At 25.1% G+C, this 17,189-nt stretch overlaps 1 protein-coding gene across 3 annotated transcripts; it reads left to right on the top strand.

Annotated features, from left to right (window-relative positions):
• The first annotated feature begins 222 nt into the window (after nucleotides 1–222).
• LOC132918367 (anaphase-promoting complex subunit 1) lies at nucleotides 223–16,944 on the top strand. 3 transcript variants are annotated; one of them, XM_060979562.1, is made up of 33 exons: nucleotides 224–281; nucleotides 383–476; nucleotides 531–689; nucleotides 1,755–1,995; nucleotides 2,276–2,370; nucleotides 3,114–3,270; nucleotides 3,420–3,553; nucleotides 3,610–3,743; nucleotides 5,827–5,937; nucleotides 6,012–6,233; nucleotides 7,064–7,256; nucleotides 7,861–8,027; nucleotides 8,100–8,301; nucleotides 8,375–8,435; nucleotides 8,502–8,968; nucleotides 9,025–9,177; nucleotides 9,257–9,424; nucleotides 10,858–11,029; nucleotides 11,085–11,365; nucleotides 11,463–11,647; nucleotides 11,806–12,040; nucleotides 12,118–12,280; nucleotides 12,350–12,712; nucleotides 13,153–13,279; nucleotides 13,341–13,562; nucleotides 13,626–13,827; nucleotides 14,590–14,825; nucleotides 14,890–15,153; nucleotides 15,423–15,561; nucleotides 15,653–15,844; nucleotides 15,907–16,093; nucleotides 16,163–16,285; nucleotides 16,713–16,944. In XM_060979562.1, exons 2-33 carry the CDS (start codon nucleotides 453–455, stop codon nucleotides 16,793–16,795), a joined length of 5,862 nt encoding a protein of 1,953 aa, XP_060835545.1. In that variant the 5' UTR covers nucleotides 224–281; nucleotides 383–452; the 3' UTR covers nucleotides 16,796–16,944. The 3 variants fall into 3 exon arrangements, with proteins under 3 accessions (XP_060835544.1, XP_060835545.1, XP_060835546.1); XM_060979563.1 differs by having other exon boundaries at nucleotides 228–260; XM_060979561.1 differs by having other exon boundaries at nucleotides 223–476.
• The last annotated feature ends 245 nt before the right edge of the window (nucleotides 16,945–17,189 follow it).

The following is a 17,189-nucleotide window of genomic DNA, read 5'->3' on the forward strand; positions in this document are numbered from 1 at the left end:
TTCCCGCTCAGCAATGGACTGTTTGAACAATATTATTATTTTACACATGGCCATACTGTCTAATGTTTATTGTTATTATTTTGTTTTGTTATCAAACGACATTGATAAACCCCGGTAATTCCCTAATTTCAAATTTCAAAAAACGTGATTATTAATTCATATCACTGAACAGTAAAATAATATTAATCCAATCATTGAATAGCAGTTCCTACTGTTTCTAGTTATGCCAATTACTAATTAGGACTATTTAGGAGTTTGGAGTTAGTATTATATAGTAAATAGTGAGTTAAGTCAAAAAAATCCGTGGATTATTAAATTATCGCTGGACATTGCTTTTTAATTTGTATATATAATATATTAATATATCAATAAACACCCGTAGGCAGTATTGCAATTGGCCATATTTGTTTCCGATTATTTCGAATGCTTTAAATCTGGATGAATATAACACAATGTTAGCCGCCACTAATCCACAAGTAAGTAATTTCTGACTATTTAAATATCTTGAGAAATAATAACAATAATTTTAGGTGTTCATACCTTTTGGGCGGCAACATGTAAAAAATAGATTCATCGGTGAAGTGAATACTCCATCAGTTGGATATTATGATCGACCAGAACTTCATGCTGATGAATTTTTATCAAAAACAATAATTGATCTATCATTGGATCAATCAAATAATACACATGTAAGTATTCTTATTAGTGTGTGTAGTTAATGTATAAAAAGCTTACTTCGATAATACAATATTAGTCAAATAACAGTAAAAAAACTTAAGGATTCAGTAATTAAATAATTAAATGATAAACCATTAATAGTTAATTTGGATCTTCAACCATTCCTATACTGATTATTATAAATGATTTACTAGAATTAAACTGTAAGTGTTACTTCTTGGTTGAATTTTATATGGTTTTATTATGGTTATACAATTTGTTTATAGCGAATTCCATGTGAATCTCCATTACATGCCTGGTTTATTTAAAAATTTAACATGAAAGTAGTGTAAGTCTGAATTAGATTGTCAAATCATCAGTCATCTTTGGTAAAATTGTTCAAGTATATTTCAGTTCATGGGCAAATTGATTTAAGTCAACACTTCACTTTTAAATCAGAATTCTTAATTAAAATAATAAAATATATTCTGTGTGTGAATGTTATATCCAATAAGTAATATAAAATTAGATAATGTAAAAAATTATATTAACAAACATTCATGTATAAGGTTTTATAAAGTAGCTAGCAAGAATTGCTGAAGAAAATAAACATTTATACTATCTTATACATATAATATAATATCTTTTACCTTAATAATATAGACATAAACATATAAAATTATATATATTTTTTTTTTTTTTTTTTTGAGATAATAATTGGTTACTTTTAAGAGAAAGTTATCACACTATTTGTTTTATTTGTGTAACCCAGACCAATATAACCAATTTTCATTTAACCAAATAAATCTTGCATTATTAGCTTTAATATTATGGTAAATTGGCGGCCTATTAAACTTAAAGTTAACAATATTATTTATGTATGATTTTTATCAATGATAAAATATGAGTATTTTTAATTATTAATATTTTATTACCTTAATAATATAGTATCTATCATTATTAACTAATATACTATTTTAATAATTCTTTGATTTCTTATTCATTATATGTATATATATTTTTTTTATTAGACTATTTAGAAAATGCCATCTTATGGTTTTTAGTTTTTTTACTTTGAACTTAATGTGTTGTTTTAGCTACAAGAAAACTTTATTTTGAGAGAAAAAGATGGAGCTGAAGAAGAATTATATGTTTCTGGTAAAATAGTAGTGCATAGCCGAGGAAATGCTTGTAAATCTGCTGCTGATAAAGAAGACTATATTCCAAGTTGTAGAACATTAATCTGTACTTATACAATGGAAACTAATGTTACTCATGCTCTATGGAGTAAATTCAATATTTCACCAGAAGTTAATGATAGTGAAATAAAACCTGAAGGTATATTCCTTACTTATAAAAACAATGAAATATTCATGGTTATTGTTAGTTATCCATGAAGATTGTAATCAAATAGATGTTAATAGTAAAAGTCAAAGACTAAAAATCAAATATAAGCAAATATTTTGAGGTTTACTTTAAAAGTATATATTATATAGATTACTATTTATTAATTTAGCTTTATGTTTCTGATGTTCTACCACATTCCTTATTACTTAAATATATTTTTTATAAATAAAATTGAAATTTATTTTTAATAATTATGTATATTGTTTTTTAGAAAAAATAGTTCCATGTATATGTATAGTTGATGCAAAAAAAATAAGTTTATATTCTGAAGGAGGAGATGTTTGGCATACACCATTATATTTTAAGGTATACTATTGAAATGAGTAGTGTTCATAATTATCACGAAGGTTTGGATTTGTATATATTTGCATATTTTGTATTACATTCTAAGAAAACATAATATATGTTTCGTGAAGATATAATTAAAAATATAAATAGTTTTGGAGCATATTTTACAATTTAAAGTCTTAATTTGTTTTTTTATGGCATGATGAGCTATTTTGTAATTACAGTTAAGTAAAAACTGTTTAAGTACGAGAAAATAAAAAACAAAAGATTTTTATATAGACTGCCAATTTTTATAAAAGAATTCAAACTGATAAATTCAATATCTAAACTCTGTCCGTTCAGTAAGAGTACAGTGATTCTGTATATTTCTATACAACATCATACCATTAAGACTGGTTCTACTATGGTTAGGTGTTGCGTGGGAATGTTCAGAAAAACAGTCTTTTGTCAAAATATGATGTGCTTACTTGCTTTATAAAGTATATCAATCTAATTGTTTTCCTTAAATTTTATTCTATTTAGTTATTATTTGTTTTTAATTTTTATTTATTAATAATAAGTGAATAAATAAATATTGTTTTATACTAATGTAAAATACAGTTTTAAAAATCAAAAACTTTTTAAATGTGGTTTTTGTGAGCATTTTATTGGTTGAATGCATATATTTTTAAAATCATTTATGTTTAATTCTTTAGTGCATATTAATCCAATCTCTATTGTCACCAATTAATAAATATTTAAAATTTTAATTATTTTTTCAGGTAACATCTGTTTGGAATACAAGTTTTGGCATATTAATTGAAAGAGACTTAGGTCAAGTACCTATTGATATGACAGGAAAATCTTTACCATTACCAACCATATATTCATTGAGTCAACCATTAAAAGAAGTTCTGCCTTTGTTTTTATTAAAACAAGGTATTTATTTATTATATTAAGATCATCTTTATCAGCTATTTGTTATATTGTATATTTAAAAAATATTTATATGTTTATAAATTAACATAAGTATTAATTATGCATTACATAGAATTGGACAATTTAATTTAATCAATTTAATTTTGTAGGAAGTGTACTACAGTATGCCAGAGATTGTTTAACTACTATAGTTTTCACCAGTATTGAGTTTAATATATGTTTGATGTATGACATTTTAAATGGTTTACACAGTGTATGGAAGATCAGAAAGCCTACAACTGAAGTAAATTATTATGTTTTATAAAAATACATTTTTATTTTTTAATTCTTGATGTATAGGAATGCAATATTATGTGTGGTCAAGATTCAATCTATTCTACAACAACAAATCCATCATATATTCCTAGTAATAGTAACCAAATTAATGCTATGTCAAGTTCATTAGTAGCTGGTTCAGGGTTTTTAACTGACAGGCAAGTACAGAGTGAAATGAACACTTACTATTTTTTTAAAGTATTATTGTCTTACAAAATATAATTTTCACAAATTTTTTCAAAAACTCATATATACAGTGCCAGATTGGCAAGATATCGGCCTACCAAGTTTTAAAATTTCTAACATTTGATTACAGCTACAACTACTGTACGGTTTAAATAATTCAAATCAATTATATTTCTTACCAATTTTTGTTTGCACTAACTTATCACTAAAATAAAAAAAAAATATGATTAAACACTTAAAACTGATCATATTTTAAGCGGCCCACCGAGTTTTACTCGATAACTTGCGAGACCAATCCGATGGCCCTGTATATATACATAGGCGTGTTTTCAGGAGGGACCAGGTGGGCCACTCCCCCTCCCCCTCCAACAGACTGCCACCAACAAAATCATGTTCGGATAAAAAAAAAGTTGTGTGGTGTGTATTCTATAGTACAGCGGTTCTCAAACTGTGCACCACGAAAACTTTCTAAGGGCACTGTGGTCTACATAAAATTGATTATCAATGAGTATTTTTTTTGTTCTGTCTTTCTTGTTATTCACAGCAGGATACCGTGGCTAAATTGGATCCAAAAAAAGTTTAGGAACCGCTGCTATAGTACCTTGTACCTATCGATAAACTTTGATTATTTGTTTTATATTTTTTAATCTTGTAACATAAAAAATGTTTTATTCATGTCTAAAAAAAATAGGTCTTATGATTTAAAAATTTGTTGTGTCCCTCAGCCACCTAATTCTAAACACGCCTATGTATATACATATATATTTTTTTTTTTTTTGAGATAATAATTGGTTACTTTTAAGAAGAAAAATGACCTATTAAACTTAAAGTTAACAATATTATTTATGTATGACTTTTATCGATATTGAATTTATTAATGATAAAATATGAGTATTTTTAATTATTAATATTTTATGTACTCATAACTTGCTTTAAAATTTAAATATGTTAAAAAATCAACATACAAACACATGTAATATTCTTAACTTTTAGTTTAATCATAGGTCAGTTCTCTTCTTCTTCTTCTACTAGCTTTTATACTTCATGAAATACCTATCATCATTATCATTTATCATTCCTTTTCACCTAATACTGTCATTATTGTTTTCTATTTTCATTCTTTGTAAGATTTCTACAGAATCTATCTTCATCTTGCCTGCCCATCAGAATTCCTCGAGTCTTTCTGTTCTGTGATTCGGAAAAAATTGTATTTACTATTTCTACATACACACAGCTGATCCTAAACTTTTATTTTTAAAAATTAATTTTTACTTTTATTTTGGGACTTTGAAATAGCTAAGAAATTTCTTAATTTGTTCGTTTTCTAAATTATAGGTCTATATATTCAGTATAAACAGTTTAGTACTATTCTAATAAATATATTAATATTTTTCTCATCTCTTAAGTTAATGACTCAGTTTCACACCTTTAAATTAATACTGGGCTTAGAAACTAGATATTTTTATAGTTTTGAATTAAATTATTTTCCCAGAGCATAATATCCCTTGTTTCCTGGTAAAATTCTCAATTTTATTTATTTATGCATATGATTTTGGCTGTTTTACTAGATATTTCGTCTTTTCCTGATTGATTCATATACCTATTAATTTGCTTGCTTTTATTTCTATTTTATGTAAGAAACTTCCTATCATTATCATGTATACCATTATAGTGTTTTGATCCAAGATTTCCGTGTTTTGTCTCGTGGTGAGAGATTTACTTATTTTTCTAGGTCATTTAAGAGGACATTATACCCGCATGTGTTGTCTCTGTCTTACAGACAGATAACATTCTTACCTTTAAATTTGATAATAAGTAAATTTGCTCTAATATTAAAGCTAACATCAAAAAATGTGTTGCTGAACCCAAATTTGCTAATACATGTGGGTATAATGTCCAGTTGATACTAATATTATAACTAATCACACCATATTGGCTCTTCTTAACCCAAAATTGCAGCATTAGTCAAGGCGAGAAATGAAAAAATGCATTGATATTCTTTTAAATGTTTACCCAAAATAAACAAAATAAATGTATATAATTATTTTATTTTAGATTATCATTAAATCATCCGGTCAACTCAAGTCCATTCACTTTCAACAATAGACGGAGTACCCCTAATATTATGTCACCATTTAATACTCTGAGTCCTATGACTGGAATAAGGTTTAATATTTAAGTTTTATTTAATGCATGTATAAATTGTTTATATATTTTAATATGAAAATTATCAATTTTAGTCATTACAACTCCTCTGTTTGGAATAGTCCATCAAATACTTCAAAAAGGCGTTCAAATGTTACTATTATTAATAATCAAACATTCAATACCCCAACATCAATGTCTCAAACTGTTAATGCTAGGCTGGGTCACGGAAGCATGTATGGAGATAATAATTCTAAACCTGTTAGTCCTGATATTTGTTTAGAATATATGTGGACAGAAAATCAAAATACTAAAGGGTATACATTTTTAAATATATTTAAATTGTTTTTCTAATTTATAATTAAAATCGAGAAAATTTAACTACCTGCAATCTTTCAAATTCCAACAGTGACAGATAGGGATTGTTTTTTTGTTAATAGAAGTTGCTATTAGTGGTGGGGATTAAATCCATATTTAAATCAAATTCTTATCTGGATTTATGGATTTGTTTTTTATGTGACTTATTATTATTTTCAATTTGTGATAAAATTAATTATTTTATTTTATTGTCATAAAAATTTAAAAACAAATTAAAACTTAAGTTTTATGAACTACTGTATACTTATCATAACTTCAATAGTCATTTATAATTTGTTATTAAATTGTTGATTTCATTTTATTCCTAAATGGTTTACAGTAATAGCATGGCCAAATTAACTTATTTAACTTATCTTTATTGCATAACCTTGGAATGATTATTGAAAAAGCTTTTTTGTAGATTAGTTAAATTTAAACATCAAATTACAATACAATGTAGGAATGATACAACAATAATTGTTATCAATATAAGACTATAGAATTTAATTTATTATAATATAAAAATGATTCTTTGGACAGCAAAATTAAGTTGAATAATCCATGAAATCTGGACTTGACAAATCCGAATATTTCAGATTGTTGAAATCTGAATATGCCCACCACTAATTACTATCAAGGGTTTATAAATAAATAATTTAATTGTACTGAGATCATAGTAGTATCGCGGGCCCTAAATCAAATTCAAATGAGGACCTACTGGTAAAATCCTTATAGGCCTATTTGTCACTGTTTTCACAAATATTTATTAACATTTTGTATTTTTGTTAAGAAATCAAGATTTATGTGCTTCAACAAAAGTATTTATTGCTTCAAATTTTGTTGGAGATCGCCATTTATGTTATCTTTTGCCTAAAAAAAATCAGTTAATATGTGTTGAATTGGAACATCCAGAAACAAATATAAGTGATATCACTTTAGGAAACATCACTGTTCTTTTAGCAAAAGATGCAGCATATTTACCAGTAATTATTAATTATACCATTTATAAAAAAAAATTTAATATGAATCTTATAGATTATACAGTATTACTAGGTAATCAATATAATATTTGATAATAAATTTGAAAAGCATTACTAAACAAATTCAATTATTTTGAGATAGTTAATGATTAGAGGTTAAACACATCATCAGCAATCTACATAATTATTAGAAATTACTGTATTAGCTTAAATTTTTAATTAAAATTTAGGTGAAATTGTCTATTTAAAATTTATAGTTTTCCTACTAACGTTTATTTATACGATCTATGGCAACATTAAACAATAAGTATAATTTATAAATGTCAAAGTACTATAAATAGAAAAAGAAATATTTTCTATCCAATATAGTATTTCTTGAAAAAAATGTATTCAAATTAAGCGTTTAAGGAGGGCTATCAAAAATTACAATGCAATATATTTATGTCCCCTTATTAAATACTTTGAATAATAAAATTAGTAACAAGAATAAAATCTAACTGTATTATCCTAGTAATAAATCTATTTGATTAAATCTACACTTATAATTTTTAATTTATTATTATTATTTCTAAATAATTGACGCATAATGTACATTTTTATATTTTAGTCAAAAAATTTAACGGTGATAATGGATTGTCAAAACAGTATTTCATTATATTCTGGAATATTAATTATTGGTTCTATCCAATTAGGGAGTATGTCTTCAGTATTTGATGAAAATACATCTTATTTTACAGCAACAAACAAGTCAACTATTGGAAGTCCAATGATAAAGTAATATTATATTTTAATTTTAATTATTTCTCTTAATCTGGTATATTAATAATGAAATTCATTTTAACATAGTCGTAAAAGTTTATTATCATCTACAAGAAATGAAGATATTCAAATAAATGAAAATGTTAACAGTATTTTATCATCTTCTGAATATGACTCACAACTTGTAGCACATTTTGAAACACCATATTCCGAATCATCAATAAATTATTATACATCAAAAGTAGAATTAAAGTACTTAAGAGATCCTATATCTTCTCGTGTTACTTTAGTAAATATTTTTAATTTTTTTAATTTAACAATTCATAACAGTCAATTAATTAAATGTTTTGTATTACATATAGGTTCATGAAGATGGAAGTATGATTAGAGTTGATTTTCCTGTTATTAGTTCCTCCCCATTAGGTTAGTAGTTACTAAAATAATTAAACAAATTTTATTATAAATGTTAACTTCTTTACATTATTTTAGTTACTAAATGTTTGAATACATTAAAAAATATTCTTAAAAAATCAACTGTTATGGAACTTATGTCAAAATGGTATACAGTTAGAAATGCTCCAGGCACACAAAATATATCTGGTGAAGAGGAATGGAAATTATTTATTCAGATGTTACTTAGACTCATAGGATATAACTTAGAATCATTGCCATTAACACAAGATTCTTTGAGCACATATAATGATACCCCAGCAAAATCAAAAAAACAGAGGGTTTTGGATATGGGCAGTGACGAAGACTGGACATTTATGTTGAAATCATCGTTTAACAGTTTCCGGGGCAATAATATAGCAGCCTCTCTTGGATTGAAAAATAAATTAAAGATTTATAATCAAAGTTTTCATCAACATTCAAACTTAAAAAATAATATTGATACAAATGCAATACTTTTTCCTTATATCTATGATGTATTATTTTCTTTACATTTAGTGTATGAGGTATGTATAATTCAATGAAGCAAATAAATTTGTATTTATTGTTTTGTTTTTTCAAGGACTTAAAACTTAATACAATGAAAACAAATTTGCTACCAATGATTGTGCAATTATTATATCAATTAGCAACTGATTTGAAATTAGATGAGTATGTATATCATTATTGGAAAGATTATCCTAATTTTTGTAACAGAAATTATCCATCATTAGGAGTAAGTTATTACCAATTTCTTATAATGTAAAAAATACACATACATTTTATTTTAGATGTTATATGTATTTAAATTTTAGTTGAGTCAAATAAGTGAAGACAATTTGAAAACCCTTATTATTCCATCATATTTTGAACCAAGTCCGCCTAACATATTCAGATTGTGTTTCTTGCTAATGAAATATTATGAAGCTAATCCTTATCCTTGTATAGATAATGTAAATAGAAGGACCAAGAATATAGTTCAGGTAAAATACATCAAATCAATATTATTTATTTTAATACGATACCATTGATTAAATATACTGTATATTTAATCAATGCGATACACTTATTTCCATGTGTACTAATTTGTTTTACATATGAAGACACCATACTTAGATGATTTGTCTCCTTATTAAACAAATATTATACCTAATTTTAATTTAGCAAAATGGATTTTGTGTTGTGTTATATTTTTAATTTTTAAGTGAGTTATTAACATTTTGAAATTCCAATATTGTATATACTCATAATATCAGTAGCACATGCAATATTTTTGTTCGGTTAGGGTTTTTACTATGGATTGATCAAAGACCTATGGAAACTGCCCCCCACCACCACTTTATAGATAAACTAGTAAATATCACCAACATCTTATTCTTATAACACAAAATAATTCTTTCAAATTTCTATTTTTGTATTAATTGCCTTCTCTTATTCTCTTAAAATATAAAATATTTTATAATAACATATTATATAATATATGTATACTATATATAAACAAGATAATAAAATAACTAACCAATATTCATTTTTTTGAAAAAAAAATTTTAATATTGAGACATATTTTCTATTAGCATTCATATTATTTGTAAATGATAGCTGAATGTCAAACTATAGCTATAACTTGGTAGTTTAATCTTTATAGTCATAAGTTGTTATTTGTAAGTGTTAAATCAACATTCAAGTGCCTTGATAAAAATTAAGTTTATTCAAAGTTACTTTAATTTATTATCAATAAAAAAGTTATACCTAATTAAATATTTGAATAATGATTTGTCTTATGATATGAATATGGTATGGTGTTGCTGTGATAGCAGTCTAAAAAAAAAATTGTAGGCATAGACTACCATAAGTGATTAGTTTAGATATACTCACTATCTTTAAGTTCATAGATCATCTAGTTTTTTGTTCAAAAGATCATAGTCTATAGTCATTAGACATATTATATAACATATAAAAAAAATTTGGGAGGAGGAAAAAACTTTGGGGAAGACTAAACCCTTGAACCCTATCCCTGCGTATGTCACTGCATAATATGCTTAATAATTACAATATAGTAAATATCTGATAATCATACTCAAATAACATTATTACATTTAAGTTTGATAATATGTTAATTCATTCTAATATTAAAGCTAACATTAGAAAATTGATTCTGTTGAACACAAATTTGTGATGTGCATTTGTTAGATAATAATATACATACAGGCATAGCTTACTTTTAAATTATAGATTCTATTTATATTGATTTACAAATAATAATAATAATAATAATTTATTTTACTTGTTATATTAATTGTAAATATTAATTAAGGTAAAAAAAAATTTTAATTTAAAATATTAACTCTGATTGAGAAAAAAATGTTAATTAGATTTTACTGTATTTAAGTTTTAAATACACTTCTAATTTTTACAGATCTATGGTTTATTATGTTTAAAAAAGAAGACTCACATTAATGCATTAGTAAAAACAATAAATCCTGCTGGAGTAAAATTAAATAAAAATGAAACCATATCATTAGAGAGTGTAAATTTGAAAAGCAAAGTATCAAAATATCAGCACGCTACATTTTTTATGTCAAAAATTGGTAAAATTGTAATAAAATATTTATCAATTTAAGTTATATTCTAATCTAATTGTAGGAATCACACAACAAACTTTATTAACTTACCCACCTGGAGTTGCAATATTGCTATGTGATGTTATTGATAAATGCAGAGAAAATCCACCTACAAATTGGCCAAAATCAACATATGAATTAATTTTAAGAGAAGATTTAGCATCACAGACCTTAAATACATTTTATAATAATGACAATAAAAAAAACAATTCTACAAATACAGATAAATCTAACAATTGGAATGATGTGGGCGAAACAGATAATGGTATTATAAAAGATGGCATGGAAAATCTGGATGATGAAGTAAAAATTTTTGATTTCTGTTAATCATATTTCAACAAAAAGTTAAAACCCCTTTTTACTAAATTATTAAATTAATATTTATTATTATTTACTATAGGTCATGAAATTATTATGGAGCCAAGATCATCGTATAACTGATGTGAGAAATTTTTTACAATCTTGTCACCCAGTTACCATTGGTATTAAGCAACCCCCAGAAGCTAGTGATCACGACTTTGTTGAGGAACAAGAAAAATATTTATATTCAATTTGCTCAAGAACAATGGCTCTACCAGTTGGCAGGTAAGATTTGTAATGAAAAAGTCACATCATTGGCCTCTATATTTAATATGAATTATTTGATGATTAAAATATGCTATAGACACAATTCATGAATGGGAATTTCTTAAAACTTAAAGCTAATAATTATTAATTTTCTTTTATTACTTTTATTTAATTAGAGGAATGTTTACCATGAGATCAATTCAACCTGTTATAACTGAACCACTTCCATTACCAAAACTTTGTTTGTCTGGTAAAACTCCACGTGGTGCTGCAGTTGAACTTACCCACATAGATATTGTTCCTAATATGAATCTTTGGCCATTATTTCATAATGGAGTAGCTGCTGGATTACGAATAATGCCTTCAGCTGATGATATTGATTCCACTTGGATTCTATACAATAAACCAAGAGTATGAATATATATATGATGATATTTAATACTATTTTTGTTTTATATATTTATTATTTATTGTTTGCATATATGTAGAGTACTCCTGAAGCATTGCCAGAACATGCTGGATTTCTTATGGCTTTAGGATTAAACAGACATATTACTAACTTAGCTACAATGAATACTTATGAATATCTATGTAGATCTCATGAAATGATCAGTATTGCTATACTTATTGGATTAGCAGCAGCTAAAAGAGGTATATTCCTTAATTATCATATATGTATTACTTACTATTTACTATTTTAATTATTTTATTATTTATTAGGTACGATGGATACAGAAATAACACGAATGTTATGCATCTTTATCGAATCTTTATTACCTCCAACTACAATTGAATTAGATATGAGTCAAAATTTGCAAATAGCAGCATTGTTAAGTATTGGTCTTCTTTATCAAAAAACTGCCCATAGACACATTGCAGAGGCTCTGTTGTCCGAAATAGGCCGACCACCTGGTCCAGAAATGGATAATAGTATTGATAGGGAATCTTATTCATTAGCAGCAAGTCTTGGTCTTGGTTTAGTTGTACTTGGTAAAGGTTCAGATGTTGTTGGCCTTAGTGATTTATCCATCGCAGATACTTTGCATTACTATATGGTTGGTGGACATAAAAAACCTCTAACAGGTAAATAAAAAATTTAAAATTTAATTAATTTTTTACTTAAACATTCATTTTTACTATATACCAGGGGTGGTCATTATAAATGTGTTTGCAAGCCACATGAGTAAATAAAATTATATCAAAAACCAAAATGTTTATAAAATACATTTTATGTACTTTAGTACATTTTTATAAATGTATATCAAAAAAATTAATTTTCATTATAATTAATAAATATTTATTTTTCATTTAATAATCAGGTTTTGTATTTCCAAAAGTTCTTAATTTATTAAATTTATATAATATAATCAGTGTCAGATAGATAAGTATACTGTAAATAAATAAAACCAGAGATTCTCCATATTAGGACGTCATGTACATTATATACTCACTGATGCTATGTCAATCTATCTAATGTCAACTGTATTATTCTATCTATAATAATGTTTTTAATTATTATTAAGGAGCACAAAAAGATAAGTACATTAATCCAAGTTATCAAATCCGTGAAGGGGAAATGGTAAATGTAGATGTTACTTCAAGAGGTGCTACTTTAGCCTTAGGGATGATGTATTTTAAAACAGGAAACCAGTAAGCTATTTAAGATTATATTAATATTTATTTATTTTTAATGAAAAATCATGTTTTATAGAGCTGTAGCAAATTGGATGAGCATACCTGATTCTCCATATCTTCTAGATTTTATTAACCCTGAATTTATATTACTTAAAATGTTAGCTAGAGGTTTAATTATGTGGGATTACATATTACCCACTAAAGATTGGATAGAACAGTTTGTTCCTCAATCTATTCAACGCTATTGCTTAGTAAAACCTAAACCAGGAATGGCCAATCCTGATTTAGAAACCATTAAGTATGTTATTAATAAATTATCTTATAAATCAATAATATATATAATTTAAAAATTTATTTTTAGTCAAACATACTGTAATATTGTAGCTGGCTGTAGTATGGCAATGGGCTTACGTTTTGCTGGGTCAGCTAATGAAGAAGCTTTCAATACTCTTTTATCTTATTGCCAAATGTTTATATCATTATGTAGTAAATCAGTTGCTGAACTTTGTGGGAAATCAACGATTGAAACTTGTATAAATGTTACTCTTATATCATTATCTATGGTAAGTTATTTCTACTTATTTTCTTTAGTAATCTATTAAAATTTCATGTTAATTTTATCATTTTTTTTAGTAAATCTCTCGAATAGAGTTCTTAAAAATATGAAATTATATTAGGTTCAAAAATTATTTTCATGACATTCTAGATAGTTATTTTATACATTTTAGGTTATGGACTGTCTGAGTAAGCTATTGGTTTTATCAATATGTGTATAATATCAATTTTATTAGAAATAAAAGTTTAATGTTAAATAGAAAACAAAAAAAAGTTTAAATTTTTGTCTTAAAATTTAAAATTTGATTTGATGTTTGGAATAATATTTCAAACTTCAAATCATTCAATCGATGCTACGTCTATATTCATTTATTAAACTGTTGCCAATTACCACCACAACACCACATATCTCATTTCAGAAAACAAAACTTTGTTGTGCATGTGTCATACCAAACTGTTAACTTCAAAATTATTACTTATAGACTATAGTGCCATTTCCCTGAATAGTTTTACTTCTATGCGTATGTGTGCACTAATTGTGTATTTCTCATAACTATAATATAATTTAAGGAATATTTTGAACATAGTAAATAATAAACATGGTTACATCCATTGTATTTGATCTAAAATTATAGTTACTAATATTATTTTTGAGTATTATAATTTATCATAGAACATAACTTATAAGATATTAAATAATGACTTTCTTGTTCCACTTGGATTATAAAAATGCTTGATATAATAATCTTTATTTATTTGTTTTATTCAAGGTAATGGCAGGTACTGGTGATTTAGAAGTCTTGCGAATTTGTAGATATTTGAGATCAAGAGTGAGTGTATCACCTCATAGTGTTATTACTTATGGATCTCATTTGGCTACACATATGGCACTAGGATTATTATTTTTGGGTGGTGGAAGATACACTCTTTCAACAACTCCTGAAGCTGTAGCTGCACTTATTATAGCATTTTATCCACAATTTCCTACTCATAGTAATGATAACAGGTAAGAATTAAAATTCATGTTAAATTTTGCATTTGATCAAATTGGTTTTTATACATTTTTTTAGATATCATTTACAAGCTTTTAGACATCTTTATATTTTAGCTACTGAACCAAGAATAGTATTACCAAGAGATATTGATTCTGGAGATTTGTGTTATGTTCATTTAAAAGTTATTTTTCTTGACACTGAATATTACCAAAACCAATATTATACAGTCAGAGCTCCATGTTTACTACCGCAATTGTCATTATTAAAAGAAGTTCGAGTTGAGGATGGTAGATATTGGTCAATAGTATTTGAACGTGATAGAAATTGGGATAAACTTGTGTAAGAAAATGTTAAAATAGACTAATATTATGACAGTTACTTACTTTGACATACTTAATTGTTTTTACTATTTTTGCTATTATTATAACTATTAATTGACATTTAGGTGAAAGCTTTAACAATATTTACTTTTACTTTTAATGAATATTTAAATATTTATATAACCCTTTTTATTATTTAATTAATTAAAATTTTTATTTCATAACAATTATCATATATCAATGTGCTGAAAAATATAAATAATAATAATTCAAATTAATTTATTACAGAAACATGTTAAATAATGTCAGTTGCTTAAATGTCAAGCATAAAGCTGGACACTTATCTTACTCAGAAGATCCTAATGGTTACAAATCTCTTATAGCACAAAATCTAAGTTCAAATGATTTTAATTCCTGGACAATTTCTGTAAGTTATAATTGCTCGTTCATAATTTTTTGATTTCTAAAGTTAGTAATATGAGTTTATAATGTATAATTAAATTTTAAATATTTTTCAGCCTGAAATTATATATGGGTTTTCTTCTGATCCAAAAATTGTTCAAATGGTTCGTTACTTTTTAAATTTGACAGGGGATAAAGTTAACAATCCCGATCAAATAACTGTTACTCGGCAATATGCTCAAATATTATTTAATTCAATAGTACATGATAAAGTATTTTTATTGCCTCTTTGGATGCCAATAATAAAGGTGTGTAGTATAATTGTTGTTTTAATTAAGTTAAATATTGATCTGATTATTATTTTTTTTAGACTTTAAGTAATTTACCTCAACCTCCTAATAGTTTTTATTGTTGGCAATTGAAATTATTTATCGAATCAGCTAGTACAACTGTTTGTTCCAAAGAAAAACCTAATGATAGATCAAAATTAATTCCAATATTATTTGCCTCATCAATTGAAATGACCTGTGATTCTATGATTCAAAATTGGGAAAGAGGTAAAAACAATTAAATTTTAAATGGAAGTAAACAAGACTAACTGTGCTTTATTATTTTGGTTTTAATAGAAGGAATGTCAGTTAAATTATGTTGGGACTCAACAGATATTCAAAACACTGAAACTGAGTTAATTAAAAGTGCTTATTCTACATTACTGGATATTCCACATAAATCCAAAATACCTGAATTTGGTAAGATTTTAATATTATAGCCAGTCAGATTAAAGAAACTTAAAGATTTTTATTTTTGATAATTCATTTTTCACACATTTAAATTCATTAAGAAACTACATCTTTAATGTTTAAACATCAAGTTTCAAAAAGCAATTAATTAGTTATACATTTTTAAAAATTGTATGAATAAAGTAGAGTAACAAAAGAATAACTCTTATAATATTGGTTCACTACAGAACTCTAGTAATCATCTAAATTTTAAATATAAGTATTTAATTAATTACTCGTTCAAAATATGTATTGTCTTTCAATAAAATAAAAAACTTAACAATTGTAATTAAAGAATAATAATTATTTTCAACAAAATGACTGTTTTAAATTATGAGCTACTTAGTTAATTTCTATTGTTTATTTATGTATTAACAAATATTAATCTATTTTTCAGCATTTACAGATCCGCATTTGTTGTATGAATATACCAAAGGGCTTTTTTTATCATGGGAAACAATAAGTAAAATATGTTCATAATTGTAATATTATTTTTATCTATAGGTAGCAGTTGTACAAAATATTGTATATTTAAATACCTAATTTGTATATTTTTTTTTTATTTTTTTGATATATTATATTTTAACCATTTTTGAAAATAATATACATTATTTTAATTATTATTAATATTTGAATATGTGTGTATCGTGTTATAAAAAATATACTCATACAAATGATTGATAAAAGCAGTAAATTGAATAATGATATATATATATATATATATATATATATATAGTAATTAAAATATAAACTGTTTACCATTTTAATGGTAATTAAAATTAAATTTTAAGCTTATTTCAACTTTTATTGTCTAGTTTTATTTTATTGAATTTATATCGAAGTGTCTTATTTAATATTATATAATAAAGAATAA

Source organism: Rhopalosiphum padi, chromosome 1 (assembly GCF_020882245.1).
Source record: "Rhopalosiphum padi isolate XX-2018 chromosome 1, ASM2088224v1, whole genome shotgun sequence".
Taxonomy (NCBI): domain Eukaryota; kingdom Metazoa; phylum Arthropoda; class Insecta; order Hemiptera; family Aphididae; genus Rhopalosiphum; species Rhopalosiphum padi.